This window comes from Poecilia formosa, unplaced genomic scaffold (genome assembly GCF_000485575.1).
Source record: "Poecilia formosa unplaced genomic scaffold, Poecilia_formosa-5.1.2 Scaffold234, whole genome shotgun sequence".
NCBI lineage: Eukaryota > Metazoa > Chordata > Actinopteri > Cyprinodontiformes > Poeciliidae > Poecilia > Poecilia formosa.
The window spans coordinates 200,928-213,972 of record NW_006800173.1 but is presented as its reverse complement, the minus strand read 5'-3'; the positions used below and the strand labels follow the sequence as shown (position 1 = coordinate 213,972).

The window sequence follows — 13,045 nt, the reverse complement described above, 5'->3', positions numbered from 1 at the left end:
GAACACTGTAACCATTAGCTGAACCCTCTTTTTTTCAAACCCCCTCCCAGCCTTATTACAGACAGATAGATTTGCTTTGTCTCGTTGTCTCCCATTTGGGTATTTTAGGGGAAGACACACTACGTCTGCCCCCCACCCCCCCATTCTCATGACTTTCCACAGCCCACTATCCTCCATCTACAGTAATTGCCCTGCTTAGTTTTATTGCTGCATCTGTGAATGTGACAGCTCAATCAGTGGATTGGCCTTTCATGAACACGGCACCCAAACAGCGCTTTGTGTCCGTCTGTCCTTGTTACCATTTTATAGTAGGCACCTGTGGGCAATTTCCACCTCAAACTGCCTTCAAGGGTGTTTTAAAAAACAAGATATTTCTATTGTGCTGAAGCAAAATGTGTCACTGTTTCAATAAAAGCATTAGAGAATAAAAGCAACGCCGGCTTTCAAGCAAATTAAAGAGGAAACAGATGTGGTTTCTCTGTGAGACACTAGCATTTAAACTAAGCAGATACAATATATAGACCTGCTTTCTAACACTTTAGTGGCTGTTAAGCTTTGGAAGCGGATGCATCATTAAATACAATGTATATCCAGGGTAGTATATCACTTACATGCTTTCCAGTACACCGGCTGACTCTTTCTAAGCAGAGCCTTCACACCATTGTGGACAATTTTCTGAGCCAAATTACATTGCAAAGTTGTCTTGGAGATCCATAAATGGTGCACCGAACACTATTACGGATATGATTGTAAAGACACTTTGACACACCACATCAAGGTCCATTTTGTTTCTGAATGTAAGACTGCAGCTGATTGTATGTAATCTTATAGATACGGATCAACATCATGGAGGCTCTTTTCACTTGTTTCTTTTCTTAATCATCTGAATATGAACATCTTGACTATCTCCAAAAACTTTTAATTAGTGTGTTCAACTAAACTGGTGCAAAAAGAAGATATTTTAGTGGTTGCAATAGGATAAAACATTTAAATGTTAATAATTTTGTAAGGCTAAAATTACACATAAATATAGAGAACTTGTATAGAGTTTTGTCACACTTTTACATTGAAAAAGTGTGACAAACTGTGTTTTGCCTTTCCAGTGCACCAACTTTTGATTATAGACGTTTTCAATAATTCTGAAGAGACAATAATTGAGAGTTAGAATTGTCCAGCATGTTTTCGTCAGTTCTAGGATGTTGCATGAATGATAGATGCGTAATTTTGAAAGACCACTTGTGGGCAGAGGCAGGAAGCAGCATAAACAAGAATCGTCCCTTATGAATCAATCCCAGTGTTTTGAACTAGGCTCAGTTCTGCCCAATTACTCCCATGGCACCTGGGATTTTTAGATAATGAGCAAGGGTCCTGCACTCTGTCATTACTGGCAGTATATTGGGCCAGAGGAAATAATCAGCACCAGGCGTGTTGAAATTGTGAGGAAGCTTGTCTAATCAAGCCTCCACAGACATGCAAAACAATGCAGACACTCTTCTATGTAGATGAAATCCTCAAACATCTCAAAGCAGGAGGAAAGGATCGGGTTAGCATAATGGCCTCCGTACGCTTTTGTCTCTCTGAAAGAAGGCAACTCACGTGACGTCAGGTCTGTTACCCAAGATTGGTTTCCACTGGGTATGACTGAACAGAATATGAAATGCGGTTCCGTTAGATACAAGGCTGTTTTGTAGCCTCATCGCCCACTCATTGCTTTCAAGCCATGCTTCTTATTCTTTCTGCCTCTTTCTCAACACTTACTTTGTCCACAAAGCTTCTTTGATGCATTTGATCCCAGATACTTTAACCCCTTTATGGAGTTTCTCTGGAAGAGAAAGAGGCTGCAGCAGAGTGGAGGGCAAAGACTGCACTTCAAAGTAAGCGAGTTAAATCTGAAATACCATCTCTAGGTTTTGTTTTAACTGAAGTTGATGATTTAATTGAGTATTGTGAAATTCTTGGCAAAATCTAAAACTACAGTTTCTATTTCCATTGATTTTTGAAGTTGGCTTTTTTTTATTTTTATTTTTTTCTAGATTTAAGTTTTGTTTTGCTTAGACAGAGAGAAAATTAAAATTCAATATTGCACACAGTCATATTAACAAATAAATTCTGGGGTTATTGTGCGAGCCAACTTTGGTTTGTGCAGCGCAGGTTTCTGCCAACAATCACAGAACTCGAGATGCTTTCATCAGCCCCCTGCGTGTGCTCCTTCTGCATGTCAGCCAGCTGCGTTCTGGCCAAAATGTGTTGGTAAAAACCGCTTTATCCTCACAATGCAGTGGTTCCAAAAGCAATCGCAGAGAAGGAGCCAAGGGATTTAACTGTTTAAGCTGCCTTCAGCTGTAATGAGCGCTAAACTGCCAGCCTTTAGGTGAACAGTGGGGCTGTGTTTGGTGACAAACGAACGCATTGAAAATAGTCTTATACTGCTGCTGCATTGCAAAAGTAAACTGGATATTTTGTCTTAGCATTGTTGCAGACTGGGAAATTCAGAAGTAAAACTTAAAAGCCTTATCTCACCACTGCGCATTTAACACTACTCAGTTAGTGAAGGTATTTTTTTTTTATGGGAATCTATTATGCTTCCTTGAAGAGGATTCATAAGAAGAATAAATAACACACAACCTATTGACCAATTGGGAGACTTCTGAAGGCATTTATAAGTTTGGGGTACTATGATACCCCTGGCCTGGGAACGCCTTGGGGGTTCCCCCAGAGGAGCTGGAAGAAGTGGCTGGGGAAAGGGAAGTCTGGGCCTCCCTTCTGAAGCTGCTGCCCCCGCGACCCGACCCCGGACAAGCGGAAGAAAATGGATGGATGGATGGATGATAAAAACAGTTTCTTTCCTCTCCAAGTTAGACACTATTTTGCCTTAGTCTAACACATTAAATCCTAATAGAAGACTTGGTTGAAATGTGACAATTTGTGAACCAGATGAATAGGAACAAACTTTTGCAAAGCACTGGATATATCACAGAACCTGGCAGCATCAAGGATTAATAAACAACAAGTGGTTGAATACTGGTGCTAGATTCTGTCCTTGATTCAAACAGTGGTTCATCTTCCCTAAATATTGAGAGGCTTCACCATGGTAACTGGTGCTGGTAGAGATACTGGAGGAGGCTTTTACCTCACAAAATAATGATGTTTTCTTCTGATGTTGGTGTGTGAGGGTGCAGACAGGAAAAACACAATACACATTAAACTCATAAACCCAACTTTATTTATTTTTGCACCATGATGCCTCTATGTCCCCATTTAATACATTCAGTATATACATTTGGCCATGGGGGACTTTACAGAGATGCGTTACACTAGTGCATACATACGTGGCACGAAAATGTACACAAGGAAAACTCAGACATGCCACGTTACCACGATAAAGCAATAACACGAGAGAAGACCCGGGGCGAGTCGATGGCTGATGTACGCAGACACACACGCGCATTCACACACCCAGTTCATGGCTTTATGCATGCACAACAGCTTTTCAACACACACACACACACACACACACACATAACCTTTAAGACACTTGCGATGGAGAGAGGGACTCTTTCAGGTTTCCATAATAGAAATACGAGGATGTTAAGAATGTCTCTGCTGACTGCAGCAAATTCCTCCCCCTCATCACAACTCCCTTCCCTCCAACTCCCTTGTACTCCAGCTCCACTACAAGTCTCCTTTCCTTTTTCCCAAAGCTAAGGCCTCTCAGCAGGCAGTGCTGCCATCATACATGGGCTCTTTCCTTTAGTAGAGTAGTACTCATCAGCAGCAGGAACTATATAAAGAGCCACTTCTATCATAATCATATCTGCTAAACCCTGAACATTCGCGACAAAAAAAGACACGATACATAGTTTATTTTAAAATTAGCTTTCTAACTTCAGATATCTTCTCTCAAGAGAACACAGGTCCACAATGACAACATACTATTCCTCATTAAAGCACAAAGACACACCCTCAGAATGCAATGTCTGTCTGCCCACTTCCTACGCCTCTAACCGGGTCACTCTCCCGATTACGTCTCCTCTTCCTCCTCCTGCCGGACCTATTGTACCATCATAAGCTTTTCACTGAGGCACAAACTCCACCCAGTTTCCCCTTTTAATGACTGCAGTTTACAGTTGCATAGCACACAGCAGGAGTAATGGTGAAAGCCAAAATGTATTCCACTTTTACAATAAATTGTGTCAGATATCTTGGGTCACTTCCAGCCTAAACCATTTTGCTGTTACATGCTCATTAAAGCATTGTACAGTACTTCAAACATGCGTATTAGACTGCATTTATGATGTCACGCTTTGAACAAATCCATTTGCTCTGTCATAAGAATGATTATTGATTTGGGACAAAGTAGAAAAATTGGACCAAAAGCCTAACAGTGCTGCTTTGAGGTGCTAAAAAGATACAGAACAAAAGTAAAAAAAAAAAAGAAGAAAAAAAATCACCTATAAGTGCTTCTTTTTAGAATTTAGAGGTGAAACAAAGATCTAGCATCCAGAAATGTTTGAGCACAAGCAGTAAGCAGGTCTCAGCAGGGTTAGACTGAATGTGAACACATTCTCTTAAGCATTCAAACAATGTACAGGTGGACATCTGAAGGTTTTAATGCAAAGTGGTAGCATGATCGGCTGAAGGAAGGTGTTCAAATGGTTCGGACAGGCAGTGCTGTGATTGATGTGTCGGCCCGGTGGGTTGGTAGGTGGGCGAGTGCTTGACAACCTTGTTGGACATGTGTCTCAGAGGCAAGCGTGCACTTAGCAGAGCAGGAGACAAGAAAACAACGCAAAGTTCCTAAAACCCCCAAGATTCCATCAGAACAAGGAGGGCGAGCAGGTTGAAGCGGAAAAACGTCGGTAATAGTTACCCAGAATAAATAACAGTCACAGAACAATCGCTGAAAGCAGGATTGGGAAATTAGCTGATCTAAGCTGACTTATTTGACCCCATGCATTATAAGGCATTAAGCAAACATTTGTTACTGACATCACATAGTATTTATAACAGTGACGATACATACAATTCCTGATCTGAAACAAAAAGGCTTGTTCTTATAATTCTGATCATTTTTATAAAGAAAGAAAAAAAATATGTTCCTAAAACCAATGACACAGTTTTAAGGTGATTGGGAATGTCACAGGGAGAGCAGATCGATGTCTACAATCCCATTGTACCTATTGATCTACAGATGGGGGAATGAAATTGATTTTCTGAGGTAGACAATGCAGGCATATTTCATTCTCCCCCATGCAAAGCCATTCCACGCAGGGGTAGGGGGGATAATTTGGTCCATTTGGACAGGCTCCGGTCTCCAGCCTTGGCCAATTTTACTGTGTCAGATGGGTTGACCCATCCATCATGCTTTTCCTGCCTGTCTCACCATGATGGTACTTACATTGTCACTGGCGTGATACACCCACTCAGTGATGGATAGCAGACAACATGCACTATGACAACATAGAGACATCAGTCTGCTCAGCTCACAGGCCTCTTGTTTACCCACAGCTGGGGATTCATACCCGGTCACGTTATTCAATATCTGGGTTGCTGCGCAAGGTCTGCGTGGACAATATTGTGCAACAGGCATCATAAATGTTGTCGTCCTTGTTTTCTCTTCAAGTCCCCTTTGAAATAAAAGTAAAGCAACAACAGTGCCTATCCAAATGAGATGCTCAAACAGCTGGAACAGGTACAATAGTTTAGGAGAAAAGACTGACCCCAGTGACCAATGATGTGTTGTACCTCTCTTTTCTTTGAGTGTTAAGTGCTACGAGCTCTCAGCTCAACAATTACTGAAATGATGCTCATGAGATAATCAGTCTCCAATGCGATAAGAGTACGTCCGCATAAATAAAACACAACAAAGTAATAAAAACATCTGGAATATTGAGTCTGTTTGTATGAGATAGTATGAAAGTGGCCTTCGAAACCCGTTTGGAATCCTTCAGCCAGTGAGGTGAGTCAGAATCAGCAGTTTCGAATGCCGATGTTCATGTTCCCGTAATTTCTGCCCAGACGGAAGGGAAGCGCAGAGGCATGAGGACGGGCCCAGTGAGTCCTGCGTTGGGTCGGACGCCTGCCACATGCCCCACAGCACTATAGTGTCCTGATGCCTACGGGGTACAGCAGGGACATGTGTTCAGCCCCCTTAATGGGTAGCTTGCAGCTTGAGTAGAAGTGTATGATCTCAGGTACGCTGTCGAAGGGGCCACTGTTCTGGCCAAGGATGTATTTGTTCTCCTTGGTCCGTGACAGTTTCATGTGCATGAAGCCCTGGCTGCTCCTGGACACAGACAAGGGAAAAAAACAAAACAAAACAAAACAAAACAAAACAAAAAAAACACAAACCGTTAGCAAGTATACAACAGAAAATCTTTTAGACTGCCCAGCACTCAGATTAGAAATAAATCACATACATTCATGGCTTAAAACATTAATGAGATAAGGGTGGAAAGAATAGAGCTCTCTGTGGATCATCTCTTCCTGATTGGCACCTGCTTCTGTTTTTATATATAAAACATAACAATGCTGTAAAAGCCGGATTACCTCTGATAAGGTCGAAGCCACCTGGGGCGCAGACTAAAAGGGAAGGATGCTTAAGGTCCCTAGAATTCAAGCAGCACATAAAGATTGGGCTGATGAACCCCTTGGATAAATCACTTAAGCTACAGCAATAAAGGCACAGCAAATTAAAAGCCCCCAGTGTGCCAGGAGCTTTGGATCAATACATTTTACAGCGTGCCAGTAATCTGCTGCCTAAAAATAGAAAGTTTTTTGAGCAGCGTGGGAGGTGTTAAGTAATGCAGCACTAGGCTTTAATGAAGGAAAATACATAAATGTTTCCTATATGCAGCAAAAATATGCATTAGGAGAATTTGTCCTTGCACAACACTTCAACATAAAATCTCTTTCAATCATTGGATGCTTCAAATTAAGCTCAAATATATTGTAGCACATAATGGCATGTGTTTAACATGATCTGAAATGTTTTTTTTTCTACCTCACTGAACTTCCACCTGATCTATTCCAAGTTTTTTCTTCTTATTGGAAATGTAAGCTCTGGATTTAAAAAAGACAATGGGAGAAAATTACAGCGTTTATATTAAGGAAATAATAAATGACAGAAAAAGGAATAGGGGATATAATAATTCATAAAGCAATCCAATAAGCAAACATTAGATGCAAGGATTGGTGGATTTTTTTCCCAATACTCCTCTTTTTCCAGGCTTATGTAGACTTGGAAAATGCTTCAATAGTGTCATACTTTTACAACTTTTAAATTAATTCTCCAACACCTATTTTTTTCTACAACAGAAACACAATTAATATTTTGCTAAACATACTATTTTAAAAAGATGCTATCATGAATCTGATATATTTTTATTGAAGGATATCAAATCCTTGGAATGTCACTGTTTTACTGCAAGACTACAGAGCAGGCATGTTTAAGGTGCTAAATAGCAGATATATGGTGTATTTATGAAGAAAAAAGGAATGGGTGATTGCTTTATACAAGCATCAAACAGGCACAAATTTCTGATATATATATATATATATATATATATATATATATATATGCTGTTTATATGGTTTTATAATTCACGGGTCAGAAATGACAATAAGACAATCCTTGTACCCTTGTGGTGTACAGCCTAAATGAAAACATAAACAAAAACAAAGTATCACTTTTTCTAATGATGGGGTCAATTTAGGAAAAGTCATAAAATTTCAAGTCGGAAAGATTGTTTAGGGTATTTTTTTCTACATCTAAACATGCTAGTGGGTTACTTTTGACCCGGAAGACAACACTAGGGTTAATCAATACACACAAAATTCTTACTTGTAACCACCCACCAATATATCCTGCTATATTTATATGCATATTCACAAAGTGTTATCTGTGACAAACAGGAGCATAAACAAGGCTTTAGGCACCTTCTGTGCAAGTCTGTACTTTGCAAATCATGTAATTTCATGATAGAGCTGGCGGTAGTTCTCCCTTCCTGCATGCAAATAAACAAACCAGACAAATATCTACAGAGTTCAATTAAAGGACAACCATTAAGAATGAATAAAGAAGAATATATAAATACAGATTTAAATCAATGAGTGCAGTTCCAGTTTTAGGAATTCTCTTGCTGTAAATTCAGAGATTACAGAGAATACATCAAGATTCAAGTTTCTTTTCATGGAGACTGAATGGGGGGCATATTTTAAAACTAAAAAGCATTTCATAGACGAGTCAGAAATGCAGGATTGCTAAGCTACAAACTGAAGTAAACAAAACTATGAGACTGCTCCATTACTGCCCCTCTGGTTTCCATTTCAGAGCAAAATCATTAAGTCTATCACAGTTTGAAGAGAATGGGACAAATGCTTCCCCTAATGCATTTCTTTCCAGTTTCATGATTCTGCAAACTTAAGAAAAAAAAAATAGCTCTGTAAAATGCGTCTGATGAATCTTCAGCATGAACACTGCGCTGGCAGGAGGGTGTTAGGTTACTCAGAGCCACACTTAAAAAGGCAAACACATCAATAACAGCATTTTTAGATTCCCAGCTGGTTTCCCAATCGGAGTTCAGAGCTCCTTATCACGTTACGGTCCAGCAGAGACAGAAACCAGGACACAGCAGTGTTGTTGATAAAATGAATGTGGGGCTGTTTTTAGAGCTGACAGGCCTTTGTAGCGTTATCATATTCCTGTGTTTGTGGACCCTCTATTTGTGTAATCAGGATGAATCTCACCAGGGAGGTCTGCTGTCGTGTTTATTGAGGTTTATGACTTTGATTTGAACCGAGCGGCACTCAAAGCAGGAACAGCCTGACAGTTTATCTCCACCTCCAGCATATTGGATTGCTTTGTGAATGATGCTCTCTGCATTATGAATCCACAGCAGCTGAAACTGAGAAGTCATCAGCCAAAATGATGATGACCCCCCGTGTGACTTTTATTCAGGCATCAGATACTGTGTGCCTATTATTTCAAATGTGGACAAACTATAAAATAACTGGGATGATCCATGCCAAGCTATTAGTCACTAATATTATTTAATAGCTTAGCACTGGATGTTTTCATTACTTGTATCTCAACAAATTACATCCAATTTAACAAGTAAAACTCATTATTTAGATTCATTATACACAAAGTGTTTGTCATTTTAAACATTATAGCTTAATGAATCAGCCCAGATGTCAGTTTTCAGAAAATTAGAACATTAGATAATGTAGAAATGCCAGTGTACTGAAAATTGTCTGTGCCATACTGTATATGCACTCAATAACTATTCAGGTCTCCTTTTTAATAAAACTTTGCAGCAATGAGGCGTGGAATGAAGGCGACTGGTCAGTTTCACTGTTGATATGTTAAGGAAGGCCACATTGCTTTAGTAGTGACCCTCAGCGTGTCTACATTGCTACATCTGATGCTCTTTTTCTCTTACATTTTCTCTTAGGTTTTGGTCGGTGAGTTTGGTGGTCACTCATGTACAAAGATACCAAAGTACTGATACTTTTGGCATTGGAGGCATGTGCTGCGAAAAAATGAAACCAGTATCTCCTTTAAGCTGTTCATTAAAAAGAAGTTTGGAGTCAAGAGGAGAGTTCTAACTCTTGTTTGTGCATCTTTTTCTAACAGATTTTTCTTCCACTATACTTGGCACAGCACCAAGAGTCTGGTATTTACTGGATGTTGTTAATGTTAAATGGTCTCTAAATTGCCTAAAGGGCCTAATGAAAAATGTATACATGAACTTTTTCCTTCCACTCAACTTTCCATTAATATATTTGGATACAGCACTAAGAACACAGTTTTTGCACCAGTGACATTTTGTGCCCAACAGTCCTCATGAAGGGTGTCAGTGATTGTTGGATGATATAATGCATCATTTCTGTATTAAAATCCCTTTTTATTGGTCTTATGTAATATTAAAATTTTCTGAGAATTTGTGGTGTTTATTAGCTGTAAGTGGTAATGAAACTGCAAGCATTATATCCACACTGTTCATATGTCCATTCTCTAATGATATTGTAATATGTTGAGATGCACCTGTATATTATGAAAGATACCTACATACATATATGCAAGTTTTTGTTACCAGCTGAATTTAGCTTTTCTATGTCTGCAAGCTGACATCAAACAGTCACCTGGAAACATCTGATTCTCTCTCTAACAACTTCTCCACTTAGACAGCTGAGACAAGCTGCACAAATCTGTTCTATGATGTGAAAAATGGGACAATGGTGCGCCCTGAAAACCTGTGGGGGGTTTAAAAACGTTTCAAACATGCCAAAGGAAGGAAAAATGGGAAAAAGGTGTTGGGCAGGTGAGCAGAAAAAAGGGGAATGAGTAATCTTAAAAGAGGAAAAAAAGGTTTCTGTTCAGACCAAATAGCTGAAAAGGCAGGAGGTCTTGGCGACGCCTGTCCTTATCAATAATGCAATGCACATTTGTGCCACCGCATGGCCTCATACATTTTTCAGCGACCTGAGACATGGAGGCTCTTCACCTTGGGTTTCCGCTCATTTTCTGTGGCAGCAGGAACATGTGGGAGGAGGCTGAACCCGGAGCCACCTCTGCCTGTAATGGTGGTGGCACCTGTCACTCCATCGAGTCAGATCTGTCTCTAGGTTTCACATGATTGAAGTCAAGGTCACAACAAGTTGCTCTGTGAAACCCAGGAGCTGAGATACTGTACAGTACAGCATAAACTCACACAGTATTCACACTGAACTTTTACAAATTTTGTCACATTACACGCACAAACTTTAATGTGCTTTCACTGGATTTCATGTGTAAACCAAACACACACAGTACAACATGGGTGAAGCAGAATAAATATAAAAATCAAAACAGTGTGGTGTATCTTTATGTTCATCTACTTTCCCTCTCATATGCCAAAAGAAACTATGGTGCATCAAATTGCCTTCAGAAGATTAGTAAACAGAATCCGACAGAGTGAAAGTTATTCTCAAAATATATTCAGCAGTTCTATGAAGGCCTCAAAAGTTTGCTAGAGAATATTAGTGAACAAATATCTTAATAGAGAAAACAAGTCTGGGATAAAAAGGTGGTGAAGTATAAAGAGAATCAGCTGTAAGGCTGTAAGAAAATATATTCATCAGGAGTGATGAATAGAAGTGCATGCCACATTGATAAACAAAAAAATGTGTCATTTAATTTTTATGTCACAATCATGCACTTTATTGTTTTGGTCCATCACATAAATTTCCAATTAAAAAAAAATATATATACATTGAAGTTTGTTGATTTTACCTGATCAAATGTAAGAAAATGTCAAAGGATGTGAATACTCTTTACAACTTGTTTTAATGCCTTATGCTGAACTGAACCGAAGTAAGCTTTTCTTACTGCCTGGTTATAATTGGTCTGGGGAAAACAACAACCACAAATTGCCACATATAGTCAGTAAATCCTATAATCTTGCAATCTGATATTTCATTTGCGGCTGTAAAGCCCAGAGCATTAACTCATCTGTATCTCATACTTATGGTGCAAAGGGGAGAATGGATTCTTGGTAGCTTCATAATTATTACTAAAAGAAAAAGCTTTATCGAAACTGAATGAATGTTCTTTCTGTGACTTAGCTTTAGTGGATTTATATCCATATTATTAGCAGATTTTAAACCTCAGTTTTTAGGTAAGACAATTAGTAAGTCTAGATCCTACCATTAGCAGTTCTTTATTAATACATGGATAAAATGTAAGGGGCTAACTCAGACTGTTACTGTCCATCGAGATTTTGGAGACAGTGAGAAAAGTACTTGGACTTAGTCTCAAACACACTAAGTCCATGAGAAAATGTAAACTTTGTAAAAATAATACAATCTTTCTATGCATCAGAAAGACATCAACCCTAAGAATATTGAGAACATTACAATCTGAATGCAATTCCAAAACTGCGAATATATATTTTCTTGGAAAAAAAAGGGTCAAAATCCTTAATTTACCTGCTTTTCTGTATATATTTTCCCATAAACATTCAGCTGTATAAGCCTGCTGAATGACAGGGTTCATCTACATTTTATAAAGTGAAACAGCTACACTTTTCCAAGGTCAAATAATCAGAGATCTCATTCCTTTCTTTGTACATTTCTGAAATAGAAATACAAGTTCACCTAATTTCCTGCTGAGAGTTCTCTTGAGGTCAGGCTTTATAAATGGAACCAAAAAAAATAATTTAAAAAGACAAAAGAAGAGGGATTAAAGTAAGATCCATTTCTCTCTACAACACCTAATTGTATGTACCATTACATATGTTTGGCTCTTTCAGCTCATTCTCCAGTTAGACATGCTCAGAACGGCAGTGGATCTGTGTTTTAGGAGTCTGATCATCTTTTTATCAGTACTTATACAAGGAAAACAAACAGCCGCTGAAGCAAAAGCAGATGATCATTCAGTGCAACAGAAAGAAACCCAGATAGCAACAGTGGCATGAAAAAAAAAACACTACATGAACAGTGAACAGAATCGTTTTCTCTTCCAAGACATATGAGCCTCAAGCAAGCTGAGCTCTGCTGCTATTGCAAAGGCTAATCAGTGTCTCTGTGCATATTATGGTTTCATCTCATATCAGGATTGACAGAGGGTTGCAGAGTATTACTCATATTTAACTTTTTTTTTAATCAACAAACTGTTTTTATTTAACCAAGATACTGAAATTTTAAAGCTGAATTGATGCTGTTTATGTTTATTTTGGAAAGCTTTGGAGGGTTAAAGTTTCAGGATATGTTTCCATGTCAGTTTGTCCTTATTAGCTTGTAGAGGGAAACCAAAAGTGACTGCTCTGCGGGGCTTTGCCACAGAGATAACCTCTCCCCGAGAAAACATTTGTGTCTAAGCTAATTAGAGAGGCTCCTTTTAACCCCCAGCAGGATGCATCAAAGAGTAGGGGGTCACCAACGATAGGGTAACCGGTATCCAAGCTGTGGACACTGGGCACGTCAGCAAATTAGGGAGGAGATGCTGTGAAATGAAGGGAACAAAGGTGATGTGGAGGACAGAGTAGGACCACAACATGTGGAA

The 13,045-nt window shown here is 39.1% G+C and overlaps 1 protein-coding gene across 4 annotated transcripts in view; it reads right to left on the bottom strand.

The window, feature by feature from the left end:
- Positions 1-3,200: 3,200 nt before the first annotated feature.
- The window catches only part of shf (Src homology 2 domain containing F), a 100,886-nt gene continuing 91,041 nt past the window's right edge, over positions 3,201-13,045 (bottom strand). For all 4 annotated transcript variants that reach the window (XM_007568967.2, XM_016680161.1, XM_007568966.1 and 1 more), the window contains one exon: positions 3,201-6,286. In XM_007568967.2, coding sequence (XP_007569029.1) covers positions 6,100-6,286 — 187 coding nt within the window. In that variant the 3' untranslated portion in view covers positions 3,201-6,099. The remainder of the gene's footprint in view (positions 6,287-13,045) is intronic.